The following is a 21,957-nucleotide window of genomic DNA, read 5'->3' on the forward strand; positions in this document are numbered from 1 at the left end:
GGCTCCTAAGGGATATATATATACATAATACACACACATATAGGAAGTTAATATGAAAGGAAGAAGAAAGAGGGAGGGTGCTTCAGGTTAAGACTTGAATATTTTACACCCAAGACTATTGAATATAATAAAGGATTAATTTCATCATAAATCCTCAAACTATACGTCAGATTTTAAACTGGTTCTTGAATTTAAAAACGAATGAGCTTAACCTAGCTCTAAACTTAAGCACTAAATGCTAGCTCGAATTTAACATATAGATCAAATTTTAATCTAGTAAATTTTAATGGAACTAGTTTTCTTTAATCAAATTCAAAAGTTATAGACTTATAGTAGGTAGACATGTAATTGAAATTAGAATAATAACAAAATGTCCTTAATGCTTACACTTTTTTGACAAATTAGCACCTCTTCTTCTTCTTTTTCTTTGAGTAGTTTTGCCTTCATCATTTCAATTTCATGACAAATTTGTTTGATTTTTAGCAAAATTAATAATAGTGCCTACGTGGCATAATTGTGTGTCAATATTGAATTGATATAGTTTAAACGATGTTGGTTTTTTTTATACAATGTCTAGAACTACTCATAACTCCTCATCAACACTTAAATAGAAAGATAAATATACTTTAATGCACTTGAATCCACATCCCCTTACACCGACAACAATACCAATATTAGCCGAGCTAAAACAATTTTGTTTTAAATGATAAAAATTGTAGATCCGAATATCTAACCTAGAATCAGAAAGGGTAAAAATTGATATAAACTCTAATATTCTAAGTACAAATACTCAATACCCCCAGGACTCTAGTTTTTTTTTTTTTAATTTCATATATAAAACAACATCATTTTAACCATGGAAATTAAAAATTTACACAGTTTCATGGGACATCAACCCAGTACATTATTAAAATGTTTTAAAATTTAGGACTAATTTGAATTTGCATCATGGTTAACGGGTGCTGCGTGTCAAAGTGCGGTTATTCAATTTTGGCGTGTGCTGCGTTTTTAATTTTCTACTATAAAGTTTCTAGCGACGGCCGCCGTAAAAGCAAAAATTTTAATATTTAATTTAAAGGAAACTATATTAATAATCACCTGTAAATTATTTTTTGTCACCTAATTATGAAAAATTACTGAATGTTTACTTAACTATTCGAATTTTTCGTTTTTGGTCAAAAGTCGTTACATTATTAATGGGAATATAACTTGTCACTTGTAGCTTTTAAAATTGAGATAATAGCAACTTTAATCATTAGTATTTATATAATGTGTCAATTTAGTCTTGATTTTAAAATTTTAACACTCAACATTTATATATTGTGTAATTTGGTCATTTTGTAATTCTACTTTTCTTTGTGATATTGAAGGTTAATTTTAAAAGAATAAGAAAAGATGAAAATTGTTATCTTAAAATTTTGAGTGTTTCTATTTTTGGTATATTTTCAATCAAATTTAGCTTATAAATTTTTTTAGCTTTTTAGGTGATAAGGTCACAAAGAAAAGTAAAACTACAAAAAAAAAGAGATCAAATTACACAATGTATAAATATTGAGGGTTAAAGTTGCTATCTTTCCATTTTTAAAAGTTGTCGTGTGACCAAAAAAAAAAACTTACTAATAGTTGGATAACACAATGTATAAATGTTTGGGAAGTAAGAAGCCCCTTTGACATCTCTTCATCTGCAAAGAATTCTCGGTGTGAAAACACAAAGACAGAGGGCTGATCTTTGAATGGGAAAAAGAGTGGATCCGTAGGATCCCAAATGAATTGGCTTATCCGAAAAAAGCCTTATTCTTTGGAAGATCTATCTCGTGCCTAGTACTGCATGGTTCCACTCTTCAAGAATGTCGAATCATTCTCTTGAAGCTCATCCTTTTCATCATAAATGATCCGCTTGCCTCGAAATGACCCGGCCTAATAGGGAAATCCCAATTCATTTGGCCTTTCGATATAATCAAATAGAAAGCCCCAAGGGCGCCATATCTTGTTCATGGCCCGACCCGAAAAGTGGGAGAGTTTAGGCAACAATATAGGCCTGAAAATGGGTTTGAGTACAAAAATAAGACCCATTTAAAAAATAGGCTGGGCCTTGGGTAAGGTATTTTTTGTCCGGGCTCGATTTGAATTCACAAAAGGATAAAAAAAATCTACTATTTTTTTGTTGTTTTAATGCCATTTTCTTGTTGTTTTCTCCCTATTTTGTTATTATGTTGCTACTATTTTGTCATTATTGTTCAAATATTGTATAACGTTTGTTTTATTGTTAATTTTGTTATTATTTTAGAGGCATTTGTTTGTTAAGTTGCATCTATCTTAGTGTTATTTAAGTATACATATTTTTAAATTTTTATTTTTAATTTGTTGAGAAATATTTGTTTTAATTTTTTAGCATTTCTAATGTATTTATATCTGGGTCAGGTCAGACTCGAGTTTTAGCATTTTTATCTGGGCCGTGCTTAGGTAAAATTTTAGGCCCATTTTTTGGGTTTGGGCCTAAAATTTTATCCAAACCTGGCCTGGCCCGCCCTATGAACACCTCTAGGGCCAAAGTGTAATTTTATTTTTATTAATTTTAAAATTTTAAAGAGTCTAAATGAATTTTTTTTTCATTTTAAGGGAGACCCCTTCCAACCCCTAACTACTTAATTATCGAAAAATAAAATGTTATTGCGAATTAAATGGCAAAAACCACTTAATTATCTTTATGCTCACCAAATCAAAATACATAAACTATATTTCATAATTTATATAAATTAATAGCAATATTTAACTAAAATAAATTTAATGACAAACCGAGTCTAAATCATTGGTGCACATAGTTTATATATAGTCATATATCTTTAAACTAGTTTAATCTTGGCTTCTACAATTACAACCTATCAATATTATAATCAGAATCCAAAACCTCAAATCAATTAACACAAATTTTAAATCAATTAAACATAATTTGATCATAAAAAGTTAATAATTAAAACTCACTTAATTCGAATAAAAATGGTCCAAATAAAAAAATGCTCGACTAAATAGACTTAAACTTAAAATATTAGTAAATTTTAAAAAGCCTCTCGATTTAATTCGCACCGAATTGAATCTTATAGTCAACTCAAAAAATTAATTAAACCCTTCCATTTTTATTACATTGGATGACAATCCATGATTTAACCTTTCAAATTTGAATTAAGAGAATTAATTGATTTTTTTTTATTTTATTTGATTGGATTAAACAAAATTGTTGGAATATGTTTGTGTACTTTTTGTACAACTTTTGCAATTACTTCAATTGAATCACTACAAATATCAATCATTTAATACAACGAATTAGATGGATAACCAGTCCATATTGGAATCCCAGTAACCACACCATAATCTCTTCGTCCATCAATGGGAATTCCCAGCCCTATCGCCGCCGCATTACCACCACCACCAGCAGCCTGTGAAGAACAATTCTGCAAAGGCTCTTTCACTCTCAACGAAACATTAATAATCCCATTCTTCAATCCCTTGGGATCCCTTAACCGGTAACTTAAGAACTGCAAACAAGCCGCCGGCGAATACCCTCCGACGAAATCCGTCACCGGTATCCTTGCTAACCCCACCGTTTTTTCCCCTCTGGACCCCTTGCATTTGACTAGGAGGGTTACAAACCGCGTCTGTGACGGTATTTCCACCACCAGCTTGTCGTTCCACGAAGGATAGCTACCTCCTTCTCCGTCGACCTTGGTCGCCTTGTTGTTGAAAGGGTCGACAGAAACGACGACGTAGGCGTTCTTTTTCACCGGTTTGTTGTCGATTCTCAGGTCTTCTGCTGATAAAACTGTGATCTCTAGAGTTCGAGACTTGGTCTCCATTGATAATGAAGATTGAAAATAAAAAGGTTTCTAAGTATTGGGTTTTATTGGAAATTATGAGAGGCTATGGCTGATTTGAAGCTTTGACAGAGTTACATACATATATGTGTGTATATATATATGTATACAGAGGAAGAAGATATGAAAGGCAGTGGAAAGAGAGAGGGTGGTTCAAGTTAGACCGTAATATTTTACAACCAATTTAGACTTAAAAAAAGAGAGTAAGGGTTAATTTTACTAGACATCCCTAAACTATATCTCTGATTCTAAATTGATCTTTAATCTACAAAACGTTGACCCCTTTCAGATAAGTCTTCAAAATGTTGCCCATTTGGAGGTGATAAACCCTTCAACAGGTTGGTATTGTCCTTGGGTTGAGTTGGGATTTTGTTCTCTAATTCTACAGAGAGCTTGAGTGTCTGAAAAGGTTGCTTGGAACACAAGTTCACAAAGCGAGAATGCTTTGTGGGGATGGACATTGGTAGGGTACCCCTGACTTGTGGCATATATGTCATTGTGAGAAAGGGATGGTACCAGTTGATCTAACCAGAAGAAGTGGTAGCATATGTGCCCTTAAATGCCATTTAGGGCTTGGGTTCAAACTCTATCAATGGAAAATGGGCACTATTTCCTTGGTAGTGGTCGTGTGTCATGAATGGCTCAATTCAACGAGGCATTCTCACTACATGAACTCTGTGCGGCCCTTATGATTTTAACACATTAGATTCAAACTTCTTAATACAATAGGTGGACACATGTTTAAAATCTTATCGACATAATTTAAATATGCTTTACATTAAATCCAAACCGGCTTTAATTCTCAAGTTGATACCTAGACTAGCAGAAGGACTTGATTAATATGAACTTTATCAGAATATTTCAAATTTTGGGACCAATTTAAAATTAAGATCATAATTTAAGGATCATGATGGAATTAACCCATATAAAAATGCGCACGTCTTGAAGGGGAGCGTGTCATAGTTGGGTCATTCAATATTGGCGTGTGCTGCCGTAAATTCAACCTTTAATTTAATATTTTTTTACATAATTTAATATTTAATACTATTTAAATATTGCCAAAGACAAATCTTCTTATCTTTTAACCCTATTTTAAGGAAAAAAATTACCATTGAAGATAAAATTATATATTCGAAATTTGAATTACGAATTTATTAGATATTATCTCTTAAATAAATATTTAATTCTTTAAATTTAAATTAAAAACAAAAAAAATTGTTAAGTATTGAAAAGTAAAATTTGAATCGTATTCCTTCTTAAATCTTACACGGAAAAGTGTTGGAAAAAAACATATTTAAAAATATTTTCAATTTTGTGTGAATTATTCTTAATATTTAATTTTAATTGCAAAAGGAATTGATTTAATTTCACATTGTTATTGGTTAATTGAGTTTTAGTGTGATTGACATAGACATTGTTGTTAATGTAGGGTTTGCATCATCCCTTATTTATGAGTTAAAAAAATTATAAGCAATTCTAAACCTCGATAAAAATAATTATAAAATTGGGGTTTAATGAAACTTTGGAATTATAAAAGGAAAGTGAGAAATAGGAATTTTATATTAAAATATCAATGTGACAAGTAAGGTCAGTTTTTAAAGTAATTTGGACGGTTTGATTTGAAAATTGTGGGCTGAATTTGGTGTTAAACGATGGGGGTTGAGAATAATGAAATACAGCTGCCAATTTTTAATTGAAAATAAAAAGTTTATAATATTCACAAATTTGAACGCTTTCATTTAAAATAGATTCAGCATTAAACTTAAATCATTCTGGCCAAAAATAATTCTAAAATGAGATGATCCAACTAAAAAAATTTCAAAATTTGAAGTGACTCATGAATTAACCAAAATTATTAAATTTTAAATTTTAAATTTAAAAAAAACTAAATTCATCAAATTTAAATTAATCCGATCTAAAATCAATTCCAGCGACCCAATTCACAAGTCTAATTAAAGTCAAGTGGCAAAGCTGTGCATGCTGGCTGGTGAGTGTTCGCCGGATCATGGAAGGAACTAAGAAATATCAAAATTTTAATTATTTTTGGACCATTTGATTGGAAATTTCAAGGCTAAATTAATTTGGTTAACCCTCCTTTGACTTTGAAGTCTTCATTTTATTTTTGGGTAATAGCTTTTGGTATTTAAATTTTGCAACTAGGTCCATTTTTGTACCTACACATTTTTTATTCATTTTAGTACCTGAATTTAATAATTAGATCCATTCTGATCATTGAACTTAAAAAATGTAAAATTTTGATAATTTGACATTCTAAGGTAATTCGAATGGTAACATGACACAATCTCAAATTGTCACGTCATCAAATCTTGATGGAATTCAAATTTAGAGACAAAATGCACTTAGTCAAGGGTATAGGCAAGCCCTCCATGATAAATATACCATTTAGCCTATAATATAATGGTAAAATTGTTCCAAAAAAATTATGATACATCTTTGCTCCATTCATAAATCAATTTTCCAACTTCATCTATCCATCTAATTGTCAAGTTTAAATACCAAAAATAAAGAAATAAAATGGACTTAAATGTCAAAATCTAAAAACGAAAATTTATAGTAACCCTTTTATTTTTAACCCTCAAACCAACGTGATTTGCACTTATATTTTACCAAAATCTTTTAAAAATTATAGTAATTCCTCCTTAATCACGTGTGGTGGAAAAATTGTATAACAGCTAATAGATTGTTCACATTGCTTTGACAATCTGCAAACGAGTACTTTAAGTTGACCATGTCAACTCAACTGTGTTCTTTCTTTCTTGGATAAACTGAAAAAAGTTGATGAATCATGGCCTTGAGAGCCAACGCCTCTTCCTATACTTACATCACCACTCAATCGTCACTACACTACATCATGAGTTGGTGAGTTAAGCTGGATTGATTTAAATTTTTAAATTTATTTTCTAAACTCTGGCCAGCCTGATTTAAAAATTAATCTAAAATTTCCTCTAATTTTAGCTCAAATTAAAAATGTTAAAGTTGAGTTTGACTTAGTTCGTTTGTATTAATTTTTTTTTAAAATCCTACCTAAATCTAAATAGACCTTATTGTTGTCAAAACTCATTTTTTGTGTCTATATTTTTACCTAAATTCTCTCACTTTTTGAGCAGGCCTTCAGGTCTAGATGGGTGACCCGACTCATGATCAACTCTACTCGTCATCACTTTGTGATTAATGTTTTTGTAATGTATGTGCTATGTGAAGATTAGTTTGATATTAGGTTAAGAAATAAATTTAGGTGGAAAGATTAGATTGGTTTAGATTATAGATTGACTTTAGATTTTTATATTTAAAGTTTGAGATTCATTGAATTAATCATAGTATTTATAACAAATAAATATAAAATATTAAAATTAATATATATCGCATAGAATAAAAAACTAATTTATTTAGAATGATAAATTTTGTAATTTTTATTTTTAAATATACAAAATTAATCAAATCATGTATTCTAGATTTAGTGGGTGACTGATGGATGAAACAATAAAATGGGAATCACTTGCAGGTTGCTTCATTGAATTCAAATAGTTTAAAATTTATACATTTGATCTGAAATATTTTAAATTTCTTCCCACCGGCACTTATTATTATTTTATAGTTACGTATAAAGTAAGCATCTAGCATAACTATATGATTTTAATAGCTATATTCAATCTTTTATTGATACAAATAATTTTCCATTTCCCTGCTAATTTTCATGAGAACAAATAAACCTAAATATATATATATATATTGTAATGAAAGGAAGAAACTGTTTACATTACATCTTACTCACTTAACATTTATCTCACACCAAAATCAAATACATTAATATCTTTATTTGGATCCTACTAATGGAAATATAGAAATTAACCTAATTATCACCAGGCACCAGCTAATGATCTAGTCATAACCTTGGATGTGCTTTGTTTTCCAGTTTAGGAGACTTTGTAGGTGATATAGGAAGCTGATTTATATTGTGATTGTCAGCTTGTGTTCTAATTTGAGAAGTTCTTTTTCTAATGATAGATGGTGTGTTTTTAAAACTTTTAGCTGCACTTCTCAATATTGATTCCAGACTAATGTAACTATTTGCATCAGGAATCTCATTGCCTGAGCACCTAAAACAGGATGCTGAAACCGGAGCATGTAATGAATCACTCGATGGTTGAAATGAAGATCCGGCATGCATTCTTGCAAGAAAGCACTGTGAAGTTATTCTTTCATGATCCCCAAAAGTAACATTACAGTGTGATCGAGAATCACAATAATGCATTTGACGGTTTCTTGGTAGAGGATCATAAGAGTGCACTCGGCAATTTTCGATAGTTAGATCTTCATATCTCTTAATAGATATGTTTAGAGAAGATGGTTTCATTATCCCATTTGCATCTTTACACATTGAAAAGAAACTGATACTTCTTCCACGATCAAGATTCTGTTCAAGTGGTTTGCTTATGCCTAACGATATGCACTCTGCTTTTGGGCTATGATCAACTGCATTAATTCGAGAAGCAGCCATAGCGTCTACTTTCTTCCTCACCGAGGAGTTCCAGTGATTCTTTATCGAATTTTCTGTCCTGTAATAGGAAAAATTAAGGTATTGTTCATTTATTTTGCTCTGCATATATCCATTGGATACTTTACACATACCTGCCAGGAAGAAGCTTTGCGATTTCCGCCCACCGGTTCCCATACGCCCCGTGCGCACTAATAAGAATCAATTCTTCGTCTACAGTCCAAGCAGTTTTCTTTATATCTGGATTCAAGTGATTACACCACCTGAAACAAAAATGTACATATCAGAAAACAACATATGGATCAAAGCTATACGTTATCATGTTATCGGCAAGTGATCAAGCACCTTTCTCGACATTGCTTGCCGATACGTCCCGGCAAGAATTTAGCTATTTCAGACCATTTCTTCTTCCCTTGCTTCTCCACAAGCTCAAAGATAAGATCATCCTCCTGAAAGACCGAAAGGGAAAAAAGAATAAAGCATTGCCATATCTAGTCTTCGACAGAATCTTATCTGATATATAAAGCCGATACATAAAAAAGGGGAAAAACATCATTCCAATAGCAACCTCTTTGGTCCAAGGTCCTTTAACAAGATCGGGATTTAAAACCTTCTGCCATCGATGCAGGCATTGAACATCTGTTCTGTGAGGCACCGATTCGGCTGCAAATGATTAGGAAAACCATGTAAACAATGATACACTAAAAGATCATGTTCTGTCACACTTCATTCAAACACCAACACACATGCCTATCTTTTTCCAGTTTTTGCCATTAAACTTTTGGACAGCAATGGTCAACATGTTGTCCTGTTAAAAAAGACGAAGCTAACATTAGCAACTAATAAGAAACAAGTAGTTAATATAAGCAATGGGATTCAATTAGATCATAATAAAATCACCTTCTAATTCAAGCAATCTCACACACAAACACTAAAAGAGTCACTAAAGTTGAAACACTCAAAAGGATTCAACTTGCAATCATGTCACGTTTATCACATTTAGTGTGTTTATGAATATCATTCATTATTTACATAGCATCTAATGGCATTTATCGTGCACATATCATCATTTAAATACTAATGATACTAACCTCCTCCTCTGTCCAACCTCCCTTAGTTGATCTTCTAGTAGGACCCGAAATCCTCCTAAAAGAACAAAATAAGTCTGGTTAGAACAAAAATTACGATGAAATATTTACACATTCATATTCATAATTGATATAAAAAAGAGTTAAAATAAGAGAAAATTAAAATACCCTTGAACAGATACTGTCGATTGATCTGCATCAATGGTTGTGGTATTATTATCAGTAGCAATTTGTTCCATGCTTGAAAATACACTAATCCCAAGAAAAGTAACTTTTTCTAAACCCTAAACGAAGCCTTAACCAGCAAGGCACAGCCACAAATCCTTTTTTTTTCTAAACAAACCTTCAAAACTTGAACTTTGATCTTAAATCCAATGAAACATAAAAAAGGTTTTTTTTTTCGAAAAGGACTGTTCTAAAAAGTTTCTAACTCTTTTAAAAAAATATTTGAAATAATTAATAAAATCCAGTAATTTAAAAAAAAAAAAAAGGAAGAAGGGGAATTGATGATATTAATAGATAAATACAAGAACTGAAGAATAAGTAGCAGAGTTGTCAAGAGCTATCTTTTATTTTATCATAAAATTAGCGGGAAAGTGAGTGATGGGAATAATGGGAATATATATATATATGATTTAATTAGAAATTTTAAAATTTTAAAACAAATTTATTAACAAATTTAATCAGCATATATAATAAGGGATAAATACCAAAATTACACATGAACTATAGTTTAATGTACAATTGTATACATGAAATTTTGATATGAACCAATTCTTGTAAATTATTAACACACTTATGGATATAACATCATTTTATGTTTATATACCGCGTGCATAAATAATTATATTTATTCAATATAAAAATAAATTAATGTATTTATTTTTTAGATGTGTATGATTAAATCGAATTAAAGTTTCAAGTATGCATTTAAACCACAATTAGAGTTTCACGTGTATAATTACATCAAATTAAAGTTTATGTACATAATTGCACATTACATTAAAGTTCATGTATAATTTTGAGATTCATCACTTTAAAAAACATTAAAAGTTTTATATAAAAATAAGTTGTTAAACCATCTCAAAAATGTCTACTATGGATAACCTTTTTTTGAAACATTAATTTTTTTAATCTTTTGTTTTATTTTTAAAAAATATATTATTTTTGCATTTAAATTTTGGATAACAGTTTTTCAAACATTAATTTTTTTAAAAATTTTTGTTGTCTATCTATATTTTTAATTTCTTTTATCCCGAACAACGAATTAACACGACTTAATTTAGACCACATTTGAGGCAATATATACCTTTAACCATCAAATCATCACATGAAATTTTTAATCAATCCTTTCTCAAGTAGCTAAAATACAATTTTCACCTATAATGTTTAACTTTGTTAATTTAGTTAAACAATTTATTCCTGAATTTGTAGCAACATTTTATTTGAGGACCAACTCCTATATATCTCTATCTCTAAATATTTTTTTGCCTTTTTCTTTCTAATATGAAACTCACCCATTTTCTTTATATTATACGTTTATTATTAAATTAATCTATTTAATAGTAGTGGGATTAATTTAATCTAGTTCCTATAATAAAGCGATTTAACATTTACTTTTACTTATATATATAATGGCAAACTAATTTATTTGACTCTCTAACTTTACAAAAACAATCAAGTTATAACGAATGAAAAATTAACCGTTAACTTTATTAATATAAAATCCACGTGATATGTCATATCAATAATTAAATTTTTTATACTTTTTAAAACATGTTGAAGACCCATAAGCTCTATAGAAAGGTTTGAAAGCTTGTAGACTGTAGCAAAATGTTATAGAAACTCTAGAATTCTCTATAGCTTATTAAGTGTCATAAATTTGATCTTACACTTATATTCTTTGTACCCATTAGATTGAGAGGACTCGACCTATAAATAGAGAGACATTTTTCTTTATTAGATTGAGAAAACTTAACCTTTATATATTTAAAAAATTAAAATTTTATATAAAAAATATATTGTTAAATCATTTCAAAATTGTCTACCTGCATGGATTCCTTTTTGAAATATTAAATTTGCTTTAGTTTTTTGTTATATATATTTTTTTTTCATTTAAATTTTGGATAACATTTTTAAAACATTAAATCTTTTGTTATATATTTATGCATTAACTGGTGCACAATGTTCGGATTAGTGAGTTTGAAATTGAGTGGAACAAGTAATGCAATCAATACAGATCAAAATTTTTACGGGTGCTGAACAAAGAGTTCATTATTTAGTTTTCTACCAAAATGGTGTGTACCAGTCGATATGATTCAAAAAGTGCGAAACCAACTACATTGATTAGGCAGCCCAACTTTCTTAGCAATTGGATCCATCAATTGATCCCGTGCCATTCAGCCCAGTTTCCCTCCATCAGCCTAGTCCATTCTAATTCAATTCAGCACGGCCTGGCCCATTCTCATTCAACATTCCAAATCAGTCCTCTACCTTTCTTGCCGTCTTCTACTAACAACTCTTTTCAAAAACCCTAATCAAACTTCTATCAATTTGATCCTCAAACTTCCTAATCAAAGCTTTCAGCTTTTAAAACAAAAGCATTCCACATCTATAAATTCGTAAAACCCAAAAAAGAAAAAAAAACTTCTTTCAACTAACGAGCCATTTTTCAAAATAATTCCTCATACCAATGAGTTTATTTTGAAACTTTTTTTTCTTTTTTTTTCATTAATTTTCTTCTAAATATAATATTTTATAACCCTTTAATTGATAAAATTTTAGCTAATGAAAATGGAAAACCTTTAAAAAATATTTTAGATTTACTCTTATTGTTAACAATAGGATGTTTCCTTCGAGGTACATAGGAATAGTCCCGAAATGGATCCTTGAAATCGAAATTAAATCAAAATTAAAAATATGGTTTTGAAAAACCAAACATTTAATTTTTCATAAGAACAAGATGTGAAAGAATTAATTGAATTTTATTTTGTTATATTGATAATTATTTTTAATTTTATAAATTGATTAAGAGACTATTATGTGTTCTATTTATTTTTAATTTTTTTAATTTTTAAATCCATAATAAGCAATACATATAACTGGTAATTTGATTTAGTGTCAAATCATTTACTAAATTAATTAAAACTAAAATTATGTTAGTCAAAGTGAAAGATTATTTTCCACAAATATTAAATTATTTATATAATTTTATTATATATTATATTTTTAAAATTTGTATTTTTTAATTATTTTTAATAGTGTTTAGTTAATTTCTAACATTAACTTCTTAAAAATATAAACAAAAGGGTTATGTATCAAATTGGATAATTTCAACCGTAAATAAAATTATTAATAGACGCCGAATGCCTCTATCTTAAAAGCTTTGGTTAGGAAGTTTGAGAATCAAATTTATAAAATTTTGTAAATGTGCAAGGTTAAGTTTATTGAATTATTTAGAATTAGGATCAAATTGATAGAATAAGTAAGTATTGAGGACTAAATGTGTTATTACACCAGTTAGAAAAGGGCTTTCCATTATCAATTTAACGGTGAGTGACCAAAACAGGAACGAATTCAAACGTTAGTTCCTAAATTGAAAATTTTTAAAGTTGGGTGACCAAACCAGAAATGTGAGCATAATTGGGTGACCATTTGTGTAGTTTACCTTAAAAAATAATATCAATTCACAAATGTATTAAGGGTCTGTTTGATTGCCAGTAAAATATTTTCCGTAAAATGATTTCTGGAAAATGTTTTACTTTTCTGTAAAATGATTTACTGGAAAATATTTTCTGGTGTTTGATTGAATCTGTGTAAAATATTTTTTGCTATTTGGCCGATTTTCTGAAAATATTTTCCGAAAAAGTTGTTTTTGCATATATTAATATGTATTAATAAATTTTTATATTTTAAACTGTTTTTACATATATTGCAATGATTTATTTATAATAATACTCAATTATTAAGCTACAATATTAATTGTTATAAATTGAAAAAACAAATATCAAATAAATTATTTGTAATTGTGTTAAAAAACAAGTATTGAATAATTAAAAAACAAGTTATTGAAAAATCGATAAATGAAGCAATTTTCACCGAAATGAAGGAAGGAATGAAGGAGGCGATAGAGAGGAGAGCACGGAAAATGTCTTACGAAAATTGAAAGGGTAAGACATTTTCCCTAAAATGTAACCCATTTTCCCTTGTTTTGGAGTTCATTTTCCAAATGGAAAATGTTTTCCGCCAATCAAACGCTAGAAAAGTTGGAAATGATTTTCTGAAAAATCAATTACGTCAATCAAACAGACCCTAAAATTTAGGTTAAACATGCTACTAGTTTTAATATAAGTGTAATTGTAGATTTAGTCCATGTAATTTAAGTTGATCATTTTTAGTCTTGTATTTTTTTAATTTCTAAATTTTAGTCCTGATAAATGGCAGTTGTTAAATTTATTAACTTAAATTCGGTTGTTTCCAAAATCTAATGCAGCAAACATATCATCATATGTATAATGCCTCACAAAAAAGCCAAATAATAGATGTTGACACCATTTTTTGGATGGAAAACGGGGTCGACTTGGGTTTTTGAAAATGAAAACGAAAACGGGAGTCGCCACCAATCCTTTTTGATAAGGTGTGATTGGATCACCTCGAAAACTGGTTGTTTTTAATAAAAGGTTTGATTTTATTAAAACAACAAGTTTGGTCCACGGAATTCAGAAAAACGGGTTCGGGAGTCGGTTACGCACGAGGAAGGATTAGCACCATCGATACGCCCAAAATTGGTACCTAGTTGATTACTTAATGTCTTAGTGTCGAAGATTGAAAACTTTAAAGAAATTTAAAATACGATCCTTAAAAAACTTGAATGGCATGGATTAAAATTCAAGAGGAAATTTGACAATTTGTTAAACGTGAAATCGAAACCCAAAGACCTTAGGGCACGCTTTCTAATTTCCAAACACAAAACATTGCCTTATTTTTGTAAAGTTTTAAAAGGATATTTAGCTATTTGGTCGAACGAGAAATCGAAACCCAAGACCTTAGGGCACGCTCTCGAATTTCCAAACGCAAAATATTGCCTTATTTTGAAAATTTTGAAAAGGATATTAAGTCATTTGGTGGAACGAGAAATCAAACCCAGACCTTAGGGCACGTTCTCAATTTCCAAACGCAAAACATTGTCTTATTTTGAAAAATTTTCCTTTTGAAGTATAGTGTTAATAGGCATAATGGGATAATAGATATGATAATGTGAACAAATATTACAAAAACGAATAATAAAATAAATCAATCATGCATATATCATAGCAAATAAATAAATAAATAAATAAACTAAAGCATAAAAATGGACAAATAAATAAATACATAAATGATCATACAAAACAATAAAGGAAAATAGATGAAAATTATAAAATATGAACATGTATATGTACATTTAAGGAAATATGTATATGTATGTATATACATAAAATTAAAAATGAAAAATATATATGAATTATAAGATATAAAATATAAATATTTACATATATATGTATATAGATTATAAAATACAAAGACATGTAAAATATAAGTATGTACGTTAATTTATAAAAACATGAAAAATATATGCATATATGCATTATAATATATATATATATATATATATATATAAGTAAATATGTACATATATACGTATATAACTATCATAAAATATAAAAAGTATGTATATAAGTATACAAAATATATAAAATATATATATACTCCTATATATATAAAAGCAATAATAATAATAATAATAACAATAATAAATAATAATACGCTAAAATAATGAAGAAAATAATAAAAGTGTTAAAAAGGACTAAATCAAAGTAAAAGCAACAATACAAGTAAATCGAAATAAAAAACAAAAGGGACTAAATCGAGAGAAAAATAAAATTTAAGAGCCAAATTTAAAAAGAAAAGCAAATCAGGGCCCAAATACAACAGAGTAAAAATGGAGGGACCAAAATGGGAAATATTCCGCTCTCCAAAACATCAAGGCTCAAGTTGGACCAAATTGTAAATCGAATAGATTTCATGGCTAATTTAAAAAAACAAAAACCAGATTGCAAGATTATTTAAAAGCGGAAGGGCTAAAGATGCAATTAGCCCTTCCGTCGAAAAACATGCAGATCCTCTAGGCGGGTCGGGTCGACGCTACGGTCAAGCTTCATATCAAAACGGCGCTTTTACATCAAGATTTAAGCTCAAATATTCGAAAAATCCATTCAAATTTCCATTTTTAAAAAAATTCAAAACTCTCTCCCTCTCATCTTCTTCCCTGAATCCACCCACCGGTCCGCCCGGCCCAAAGATAGCACCGCCATGGCGTGCGGTGGCCGACGCCTCAAAATCGGATCTTTTGATCCTAGTTCAAGCCGAGTGTCTCTTAGGCACGGATCGGGGTCAATCTCGTGAAACAAAGGTCAAGACCTAAAAGGGCGAAACCGCCTTCCTCCACGTCCCGTGGCACAAGTAAAAAGGTAAAAAGCCTTCTCCTTTATTTTTTTCTTTATGTTTTCAAGTTAAAATAAATAAATAAACTTAAAAGAAATAAAAACAAGAAGCAAAAGAAAAGATAAAACCGAGCCAAAAAATGTTCAACCTTTTCTTTCGTTCTTTTATAAAAATCGAGGTCGAACCCTCTTGATGAATACATTCGCTTTTTATAGCCTTTTCATACATTTTTATCTATGTTTATCGCTATTTTGTTGTTCTTCTCCCGCTTATGTGTTTGGTTTGTTGTTTTGCAAGTGTCGTGGAGTCGGTGGCGATGTGACCGTGACGGTGGCAAGTGGGCATGGTTGCAAAGGCGGCAGATGCAAGTGGGTAGATGCGCGCCTAGGTTAGGGGCTAGGGTTTCAAACCCTAGGCGATTTTTTCATGAAGTTGGGCCCGGGTTAAGTGGGCTTCGGTTTGGGTGTAAATGGATAGTTCAATGGTGGGTTGATTGGTTAGTTGGGTTTTGGGTTAAGTTTGTTTTAATTTTGGGTCCGCCGGTATGGGTTTAGTCTAGGTGGGTTAATTTGGGTCTCGGGTCAAAATGTTTTTGTTTAGTTTAGGTTAATTGGGTTTTGGGCTAAAATTGGGCTTGTATAATGCCCTCTTTGCTCGTTGTCGTAACGATAACAGAGCAAAGACTAAGAAAGCCCAATTTTGCCCGGGCTCGTCGAGTCTCGACTTCTCTTGACGCTTCTCTTCTTCAGGTAGCCTCATTCCAGTCTACTGTGTCTTGACGCTTCAATCCACTCCACTGCACTTCAACAAGATCCGACTTGTAGTTTCAATCTTCTTTGCAGCAACTTTAGGGGGACGAGATTCGTGGTTTTAGTCCATCCCATCAGTAACGCTGTGGAGATAAGACTTGTAACTTCAACTGCAACTTCAGAGGTATAGGCATTGGCGCTTCGACCCACTCCGCGACGTCGGGGAGATAGAATTACTGGCTTCAATGTACTCCACTGTAACCACAGTGAGGTAAAACCTGATGCGATCTACTCAACTGTAACTTCAGAGAGATAAGATCCTTTGTTTTAATCCGCTCCATTGTAATCTCAGGGAGATAGGATTACTAGCTTCAATCTGCTCCGCTGTAATCTCAGGGAGATAAGACTTGATAAGATATTCTCTACTGTAACTTCAGAGAGATAAGATCCTTTATTTTAATCCATTCCACTGTAATCTCAGGGAGATAGGATTACTAGCTTCAATCTGCTCCGCTGTAATCTCAGTGAGATAAGACCTGATACAATCTTCTCTACTGTAACTTCAGAGAGATAATATCCTTTATTTTAATCCACTCCACTGTAATCTCAGGGAGATAGGATTACTAACTTCAATCTGCTCCGCTGTAATCTCAGGGAGATAAGATCTGACATTCTTCGGTCTGTTCCACTGTAATCTTAGGGAAATAAGACCTGACGCGATCTACTCTGCTGTAACTTCAGAGAGATAAGATCCTTCATTTTAATCCACTCCACTGAAATCTTAGGGAGATAGGGTTACTAGCTTCAATCTGCTCCGCTGTAATCTTAGGGAGATAAGACCTGAAATTCTTCGGTCTGTTCCACTGTAATCTTTGGGAAATAAGACCTGGTGCGTCTACTCTACTGTAACTTCAGAGAGATAAGATCATTGGTTTTATTCTGCTCCACTGTAATCTCAGGGAGATAGGATTACTAGCTTCAATCTGCTCCGCTGTAATCTCAGGGAGATAAGATTTCTGGCTTCAATCTGATGCGATCTACTCTGCTGTAACTTCAGAGAGATAAGATATTTTATTTCAATCCGCTCCACTGTAACTTCAGGGAGATAGGATAGTGTCTTTGATCTGCTCCGCTGTAATCCCAGGGAGATAAGATCTCTGGCTTCAATCTGCTCCACTGCAACCAATGGAGGCAAGGCTTTGTTTTCGATCTGCTTCATTGTTAACGCAGGAAGGCAAGATCTGCTATCTTCAACTAGCTCCATCACAACCGAGAGAGGCAAGGTTTGTGTCTTCGACCTGCTTCGCCGTCAATGTAAGAAGGCAAGATCTTTTGTCTTCAACCAGCTCCATCACAACCGAGAGAGGCAAGGTTTGTGTCTTCGACCTGCTTCGCTGTTAATGCAAGAAGGAAAGATCTTTTGTCTTCAACTAGCTCCATCACAACCGAGAGAGGCAAGGCTCGTGTCCTTGACCTGCTTCGCTGTCAATGTAGGAAGGCAAGATCTGTTGTCTTCAACCAGCTCCATCACATCCGGGAGAGGCAAGGTTTGTGTCTTCGACCTGCTTCACTGTCAATGCAGGAAGACAAGATCTTTTGTCTTTAACCAGCTCCACTGCAACCAATGAAGGCAAGGCTTTGTTTTCGATCTGCTTCGTTGTTAATGCAGGAAGGCAAGATCTTTTGTCTTTAACCAGCTCCACTGCAACCAATGAAGGCAAGGTTTTGTTTTCGATCTGCTTCGTTGTTAATGCAAGAAGGCAAGATCTTTTGTCTTCAACCAGCTCCATCACAACCGAGAGAGGCAAGGTTTGTGTCTTCAATCTGCTTCCCTGTCAATGCAGGAAGGCAAGATCTGCAACTTCATTGATCTGTTCTCTGGGGAACATGACCTGTATGTTCTATTTTATGAACCTAATTGTGCCTAGTGATTTGGATGACATGATCAGAATGAAATCAAATGCTCCTAACTAGATGTGTATGAATGACATTTGAATATATGCAAAATGTCATGAAAATGATTCCTTAATGCTTAGGTTATCATCACGCAAAAGCTTATTAAGGCTTTATCACTGACGTGCTACAACGCCTTCTTGCTCAGCTGGCATATCCAAAGAAACACTTAATCTGATTGCCCCCCACTGTGAACGTCAAAGTTCAATCCACTGGGACATCAAAATTTGTACCATCATTCTCTCACAATAATCTAAGGGTAGAAATATGTGGCTTTTCCTCCGTCCTCTTTTATCACAATTCGGGGATATAGGATCTGAACCGTTCTGGTTTCCTACACCATTCTCAGGGTGTCGTACCAAAGACTCATGCGCAAATGAAGGCTCTCTTCTCCGAGGTAACCTCTTCCTATTGCCTGATGATCATTGCTTTCTTGTTTATTCAAGCTTTGCCACCAACATGGCGTCTTGTCCATCAACGCATTTGACAACAAAAATCCAAAGAGAAAGTCTAAATTTAGACTATTCCTTCCCAAATCTCCAACCTTTAAAAATTGGTGTGTTCTAAACAATAGTCCTGCTTTAGGCTCCTATATTATTTAGAAACTTTTCAGAGTAATATGCAAAACTTCCTTTGTGAAAGTTTTATTAGTCCATTAATCATTATTCTAATGCAACATGCTTTGCAAAAATGGGTCATAACAATGAATAAGAATAAAATTGGTTCTGAGCATAGCTCGAAAGGAATAAATTACCAAAAATAGTAAAGAAGGATAATGAAGAAATTGATCGAGAATGTTTATCTTGGAAAGGAAAAAGGTATTCCAAGAACAACAGATTTAATATAGATAATATGAGAATTGGGTGCCCCAGATATCGCAGCTTGAACTTCTCTGTACGAACTTTCTGAAGACCATCTTGAGTTGGACATGCGCTTAGGAGATCTACAAATACTCTGTCGATGCCCCAAGATGTTGCCTATCCTTTCTTGTTGATTCTGTATAGCAAGATCACCACATGCCCCAATATGATCAAAATTGAATCGCCTCGATCGCCTCATGCCCCATTCTAAACAAATATTTGAGCCGCCCTTTTCGGGTTTTCAACTCAAATCCCCTTTGGCCTAAGGCGCCCTTTCTGGGTTTTCCCCTTAGCCTCTCCATTTTTCATTTTTCATTCTCATTTTTCATTTTTTATTTTTTTATTTTTTTACATTTTTTTGACTCAGAGTGCCCTTTGCGGGTTTTCACCTTGGTCATTTCTCCTTCTTTAAACGAAGTATTTCTTGACTGGATCCGAGTTTATGGGACTAGCAATCTCACTCAGGATCAGTGCTATTCTGAAGAATGTCTTCTTTACAACATAGGGACATTCCCGGTTTGGCATTCATTTCCCCCTGGAATCCTTTTGGAGAGGAATGATCTTTTTCGACATCCAACCCTCTCGTGGAATTCTCTGAGATGACACTGTTCATTATGGGCTCGTATCATTTGTTTCCGGTACATCTGACCCTGAATAATAGCTTTTAACCTTTTTTCTAGGTTTAACTGATCGCATCGCGATTGGATCCATTCTGCTTCATCCAACTAATACCCGGAGAGAAAGGATTTCAATAGGTAAAACTACCTAAACCCCGCAAACCAAAGAGAAAGGTATTTCCCCGGTACAGATGTTCGACAGGCAAGGAAGGAAAATAGTAATTTCTTATACCGATCCTTGTAAGTCTCAGTCATTTTCCTTTAATTTTCGATGTTCAACTCTAGGCAATTCAGTGACGAATCGTGGTGTCCACTTCTAAGTTAATTTGAGACCTCAACAATCGTGCTATTGTTTAAATTCAATGCATTCTCCAATACCCTATTCTCTGAAATTCTGTATCGGTATACGATGACTTTGGCTTATGAAGTAGCCTCTCAAAATGAAGCAATGCCCATTAGACGTCTTCGATAATGGTGATGTCCATGCCTCATTGTGCTCGAAATTTGAGTCGTCCTTTTCGGATTTTCAACTCAAATCCACCTTTGGTCAAAGCGCCATTTGTGGGTTTTCGCCTTGACCTCTCCTTTTTCTTTTTCTTTTTCTTCTTTTTCTTTCATTTTTGATTTTGATTGATTTCTCTTTTTTGCTTTTGACTTTGATTTTTTCTTTTTCTTTTTTCTTTTTTATTTTGATTTTGATTTTTTTGATTTTTTTGATTTTTTGTTTTTTTATTGAATCTGAACCTATAGGCTTAGGCAAGTTCTTGTTATCCCTTTTCGAAAAATTTTCCTTAATATAGAGCATTTTGGGGCGCCAATACGACAGAAAGCTTTGGATGTTCCTTCTTAGTCAGGATAAAATCCGACAACATCTTGAAGGGACGGAAACTCGACTTCAAACGGGCAAAGCTATGCTGACCCAACGAGAAAGGCATTGCCCTGTCAAAGAATTGCACTGTTCATACTGCAAATTTCTGACATCGTGCTGTTGTGCAGATTTCATTATCGGTATATCCTGGTATGATTCTACAAAGATATCTTCGAACTCTAGAGGTAACTTGATGAGGTCTCACTTCATTTTTGCGGTCTGGTCAATTCTAATATTCGCCAAGCTCACGATTTCTGATGATTCCTTGTGAGGTAGGATCTGTCTATCCTCTTGTTCAACCATCCTTAACAAGTCAGGAGATAAACTACAATCTTTGTCATTTTCAAAGCATTGTGATCCCTCTGAACACATGCCTCGCTCAAAAGGAAAATCTGGGTCTGTAGCAGAGTAATTCACGTAATTGATATCCGAGGACCCATAGCAAGTACCAAAGAATATACAAAAGAATGTATAGATTCATGAATAATTATTTGTATCATATAATTATGAATGAATGAATGATGGTTTGGAAGAAAATTCAAAAGAATGAAAGAATCAGAAATAATTATTCAAAAAGAATGAAAGAATATTAGCTCAAAAAGGAATGCAAAGATGTATTTTATTAGAATGATGACGTTCAGACATTAGCCTATTTCACAAAGAAATTTCTATCGCTTTAGGCTAAAAACAACAAAAAAATTCTGGACATTACTCTAAATAAGCCCTGATAACTACAGGGATTTCTTAAAACACTCCAGATTTATAAGGGCAGGTATCTAACAAGGTCCCTTTTCCTTTGTGTCTTCATGTATGGCATGGATGTGAACGCTTCCCAACACTGCTTCATACATCTTATTCATCTCGTGGTCAACATGATTGGGTAGATGGCTTTTTGCACTAGATGAATCACCCAACTTGACAATACCCATGTTGATGAATTTTTCGACTAGCTTCTTG

The 21,957-nt window shown here is 32.3% G+C and overlaps 1 protein-coding gene across 1 annotated transcript; it reads right to left on the reverse strand.

Moving 5' to 3' along the window:
• Positions 1 to 3,180: 3,180 nt before the first annotated feature.
• Positions 3,181 to 3,947, reverse strand: LOC105763832 (BON1-associated protein 2-like). Its single transcript, XM_012582209.2, has one exon. The coding sequence runs from the start codon at positions 3,849 to 3,851 to the stop codon at positions 3,309 to 3,311; it is 543 nt and encodes a 180-aa protein (XP_012437663.1). The 5' UTR covers positions 3,852 to 3,947; the 3' UTR covers positions 3,181 to 3,308.
• Between the last annotated feature and the right edge of the window lie 18,010 nt (positions 3,948 to 21,957).

This window comes from Gossypium raimondii, chromosome 12 (assembly GCF_025698545.1).
Source record: "Gossypium raimondii isolate GPD5lz chromosome 12, ASM2569854v1, whole genome shotgun sequence".
Lineage (NCBI taxonomy): Eukaryota > Viridiplantae > Streptophyta > Magnoliopsida > Malvales > Malvaceae > Gossypium > Gossypium raimondii.

Bases quoted from the DNA above. Each gene is read 5' to 3' on its own strand.
- LOC105763832 (XM_012582209.2), bottom strand. From the start codon at position 3,851: ATGGAGACCAAGTCTCGAACTCTAGAGATCACAGTTTTATCAGCAGAA.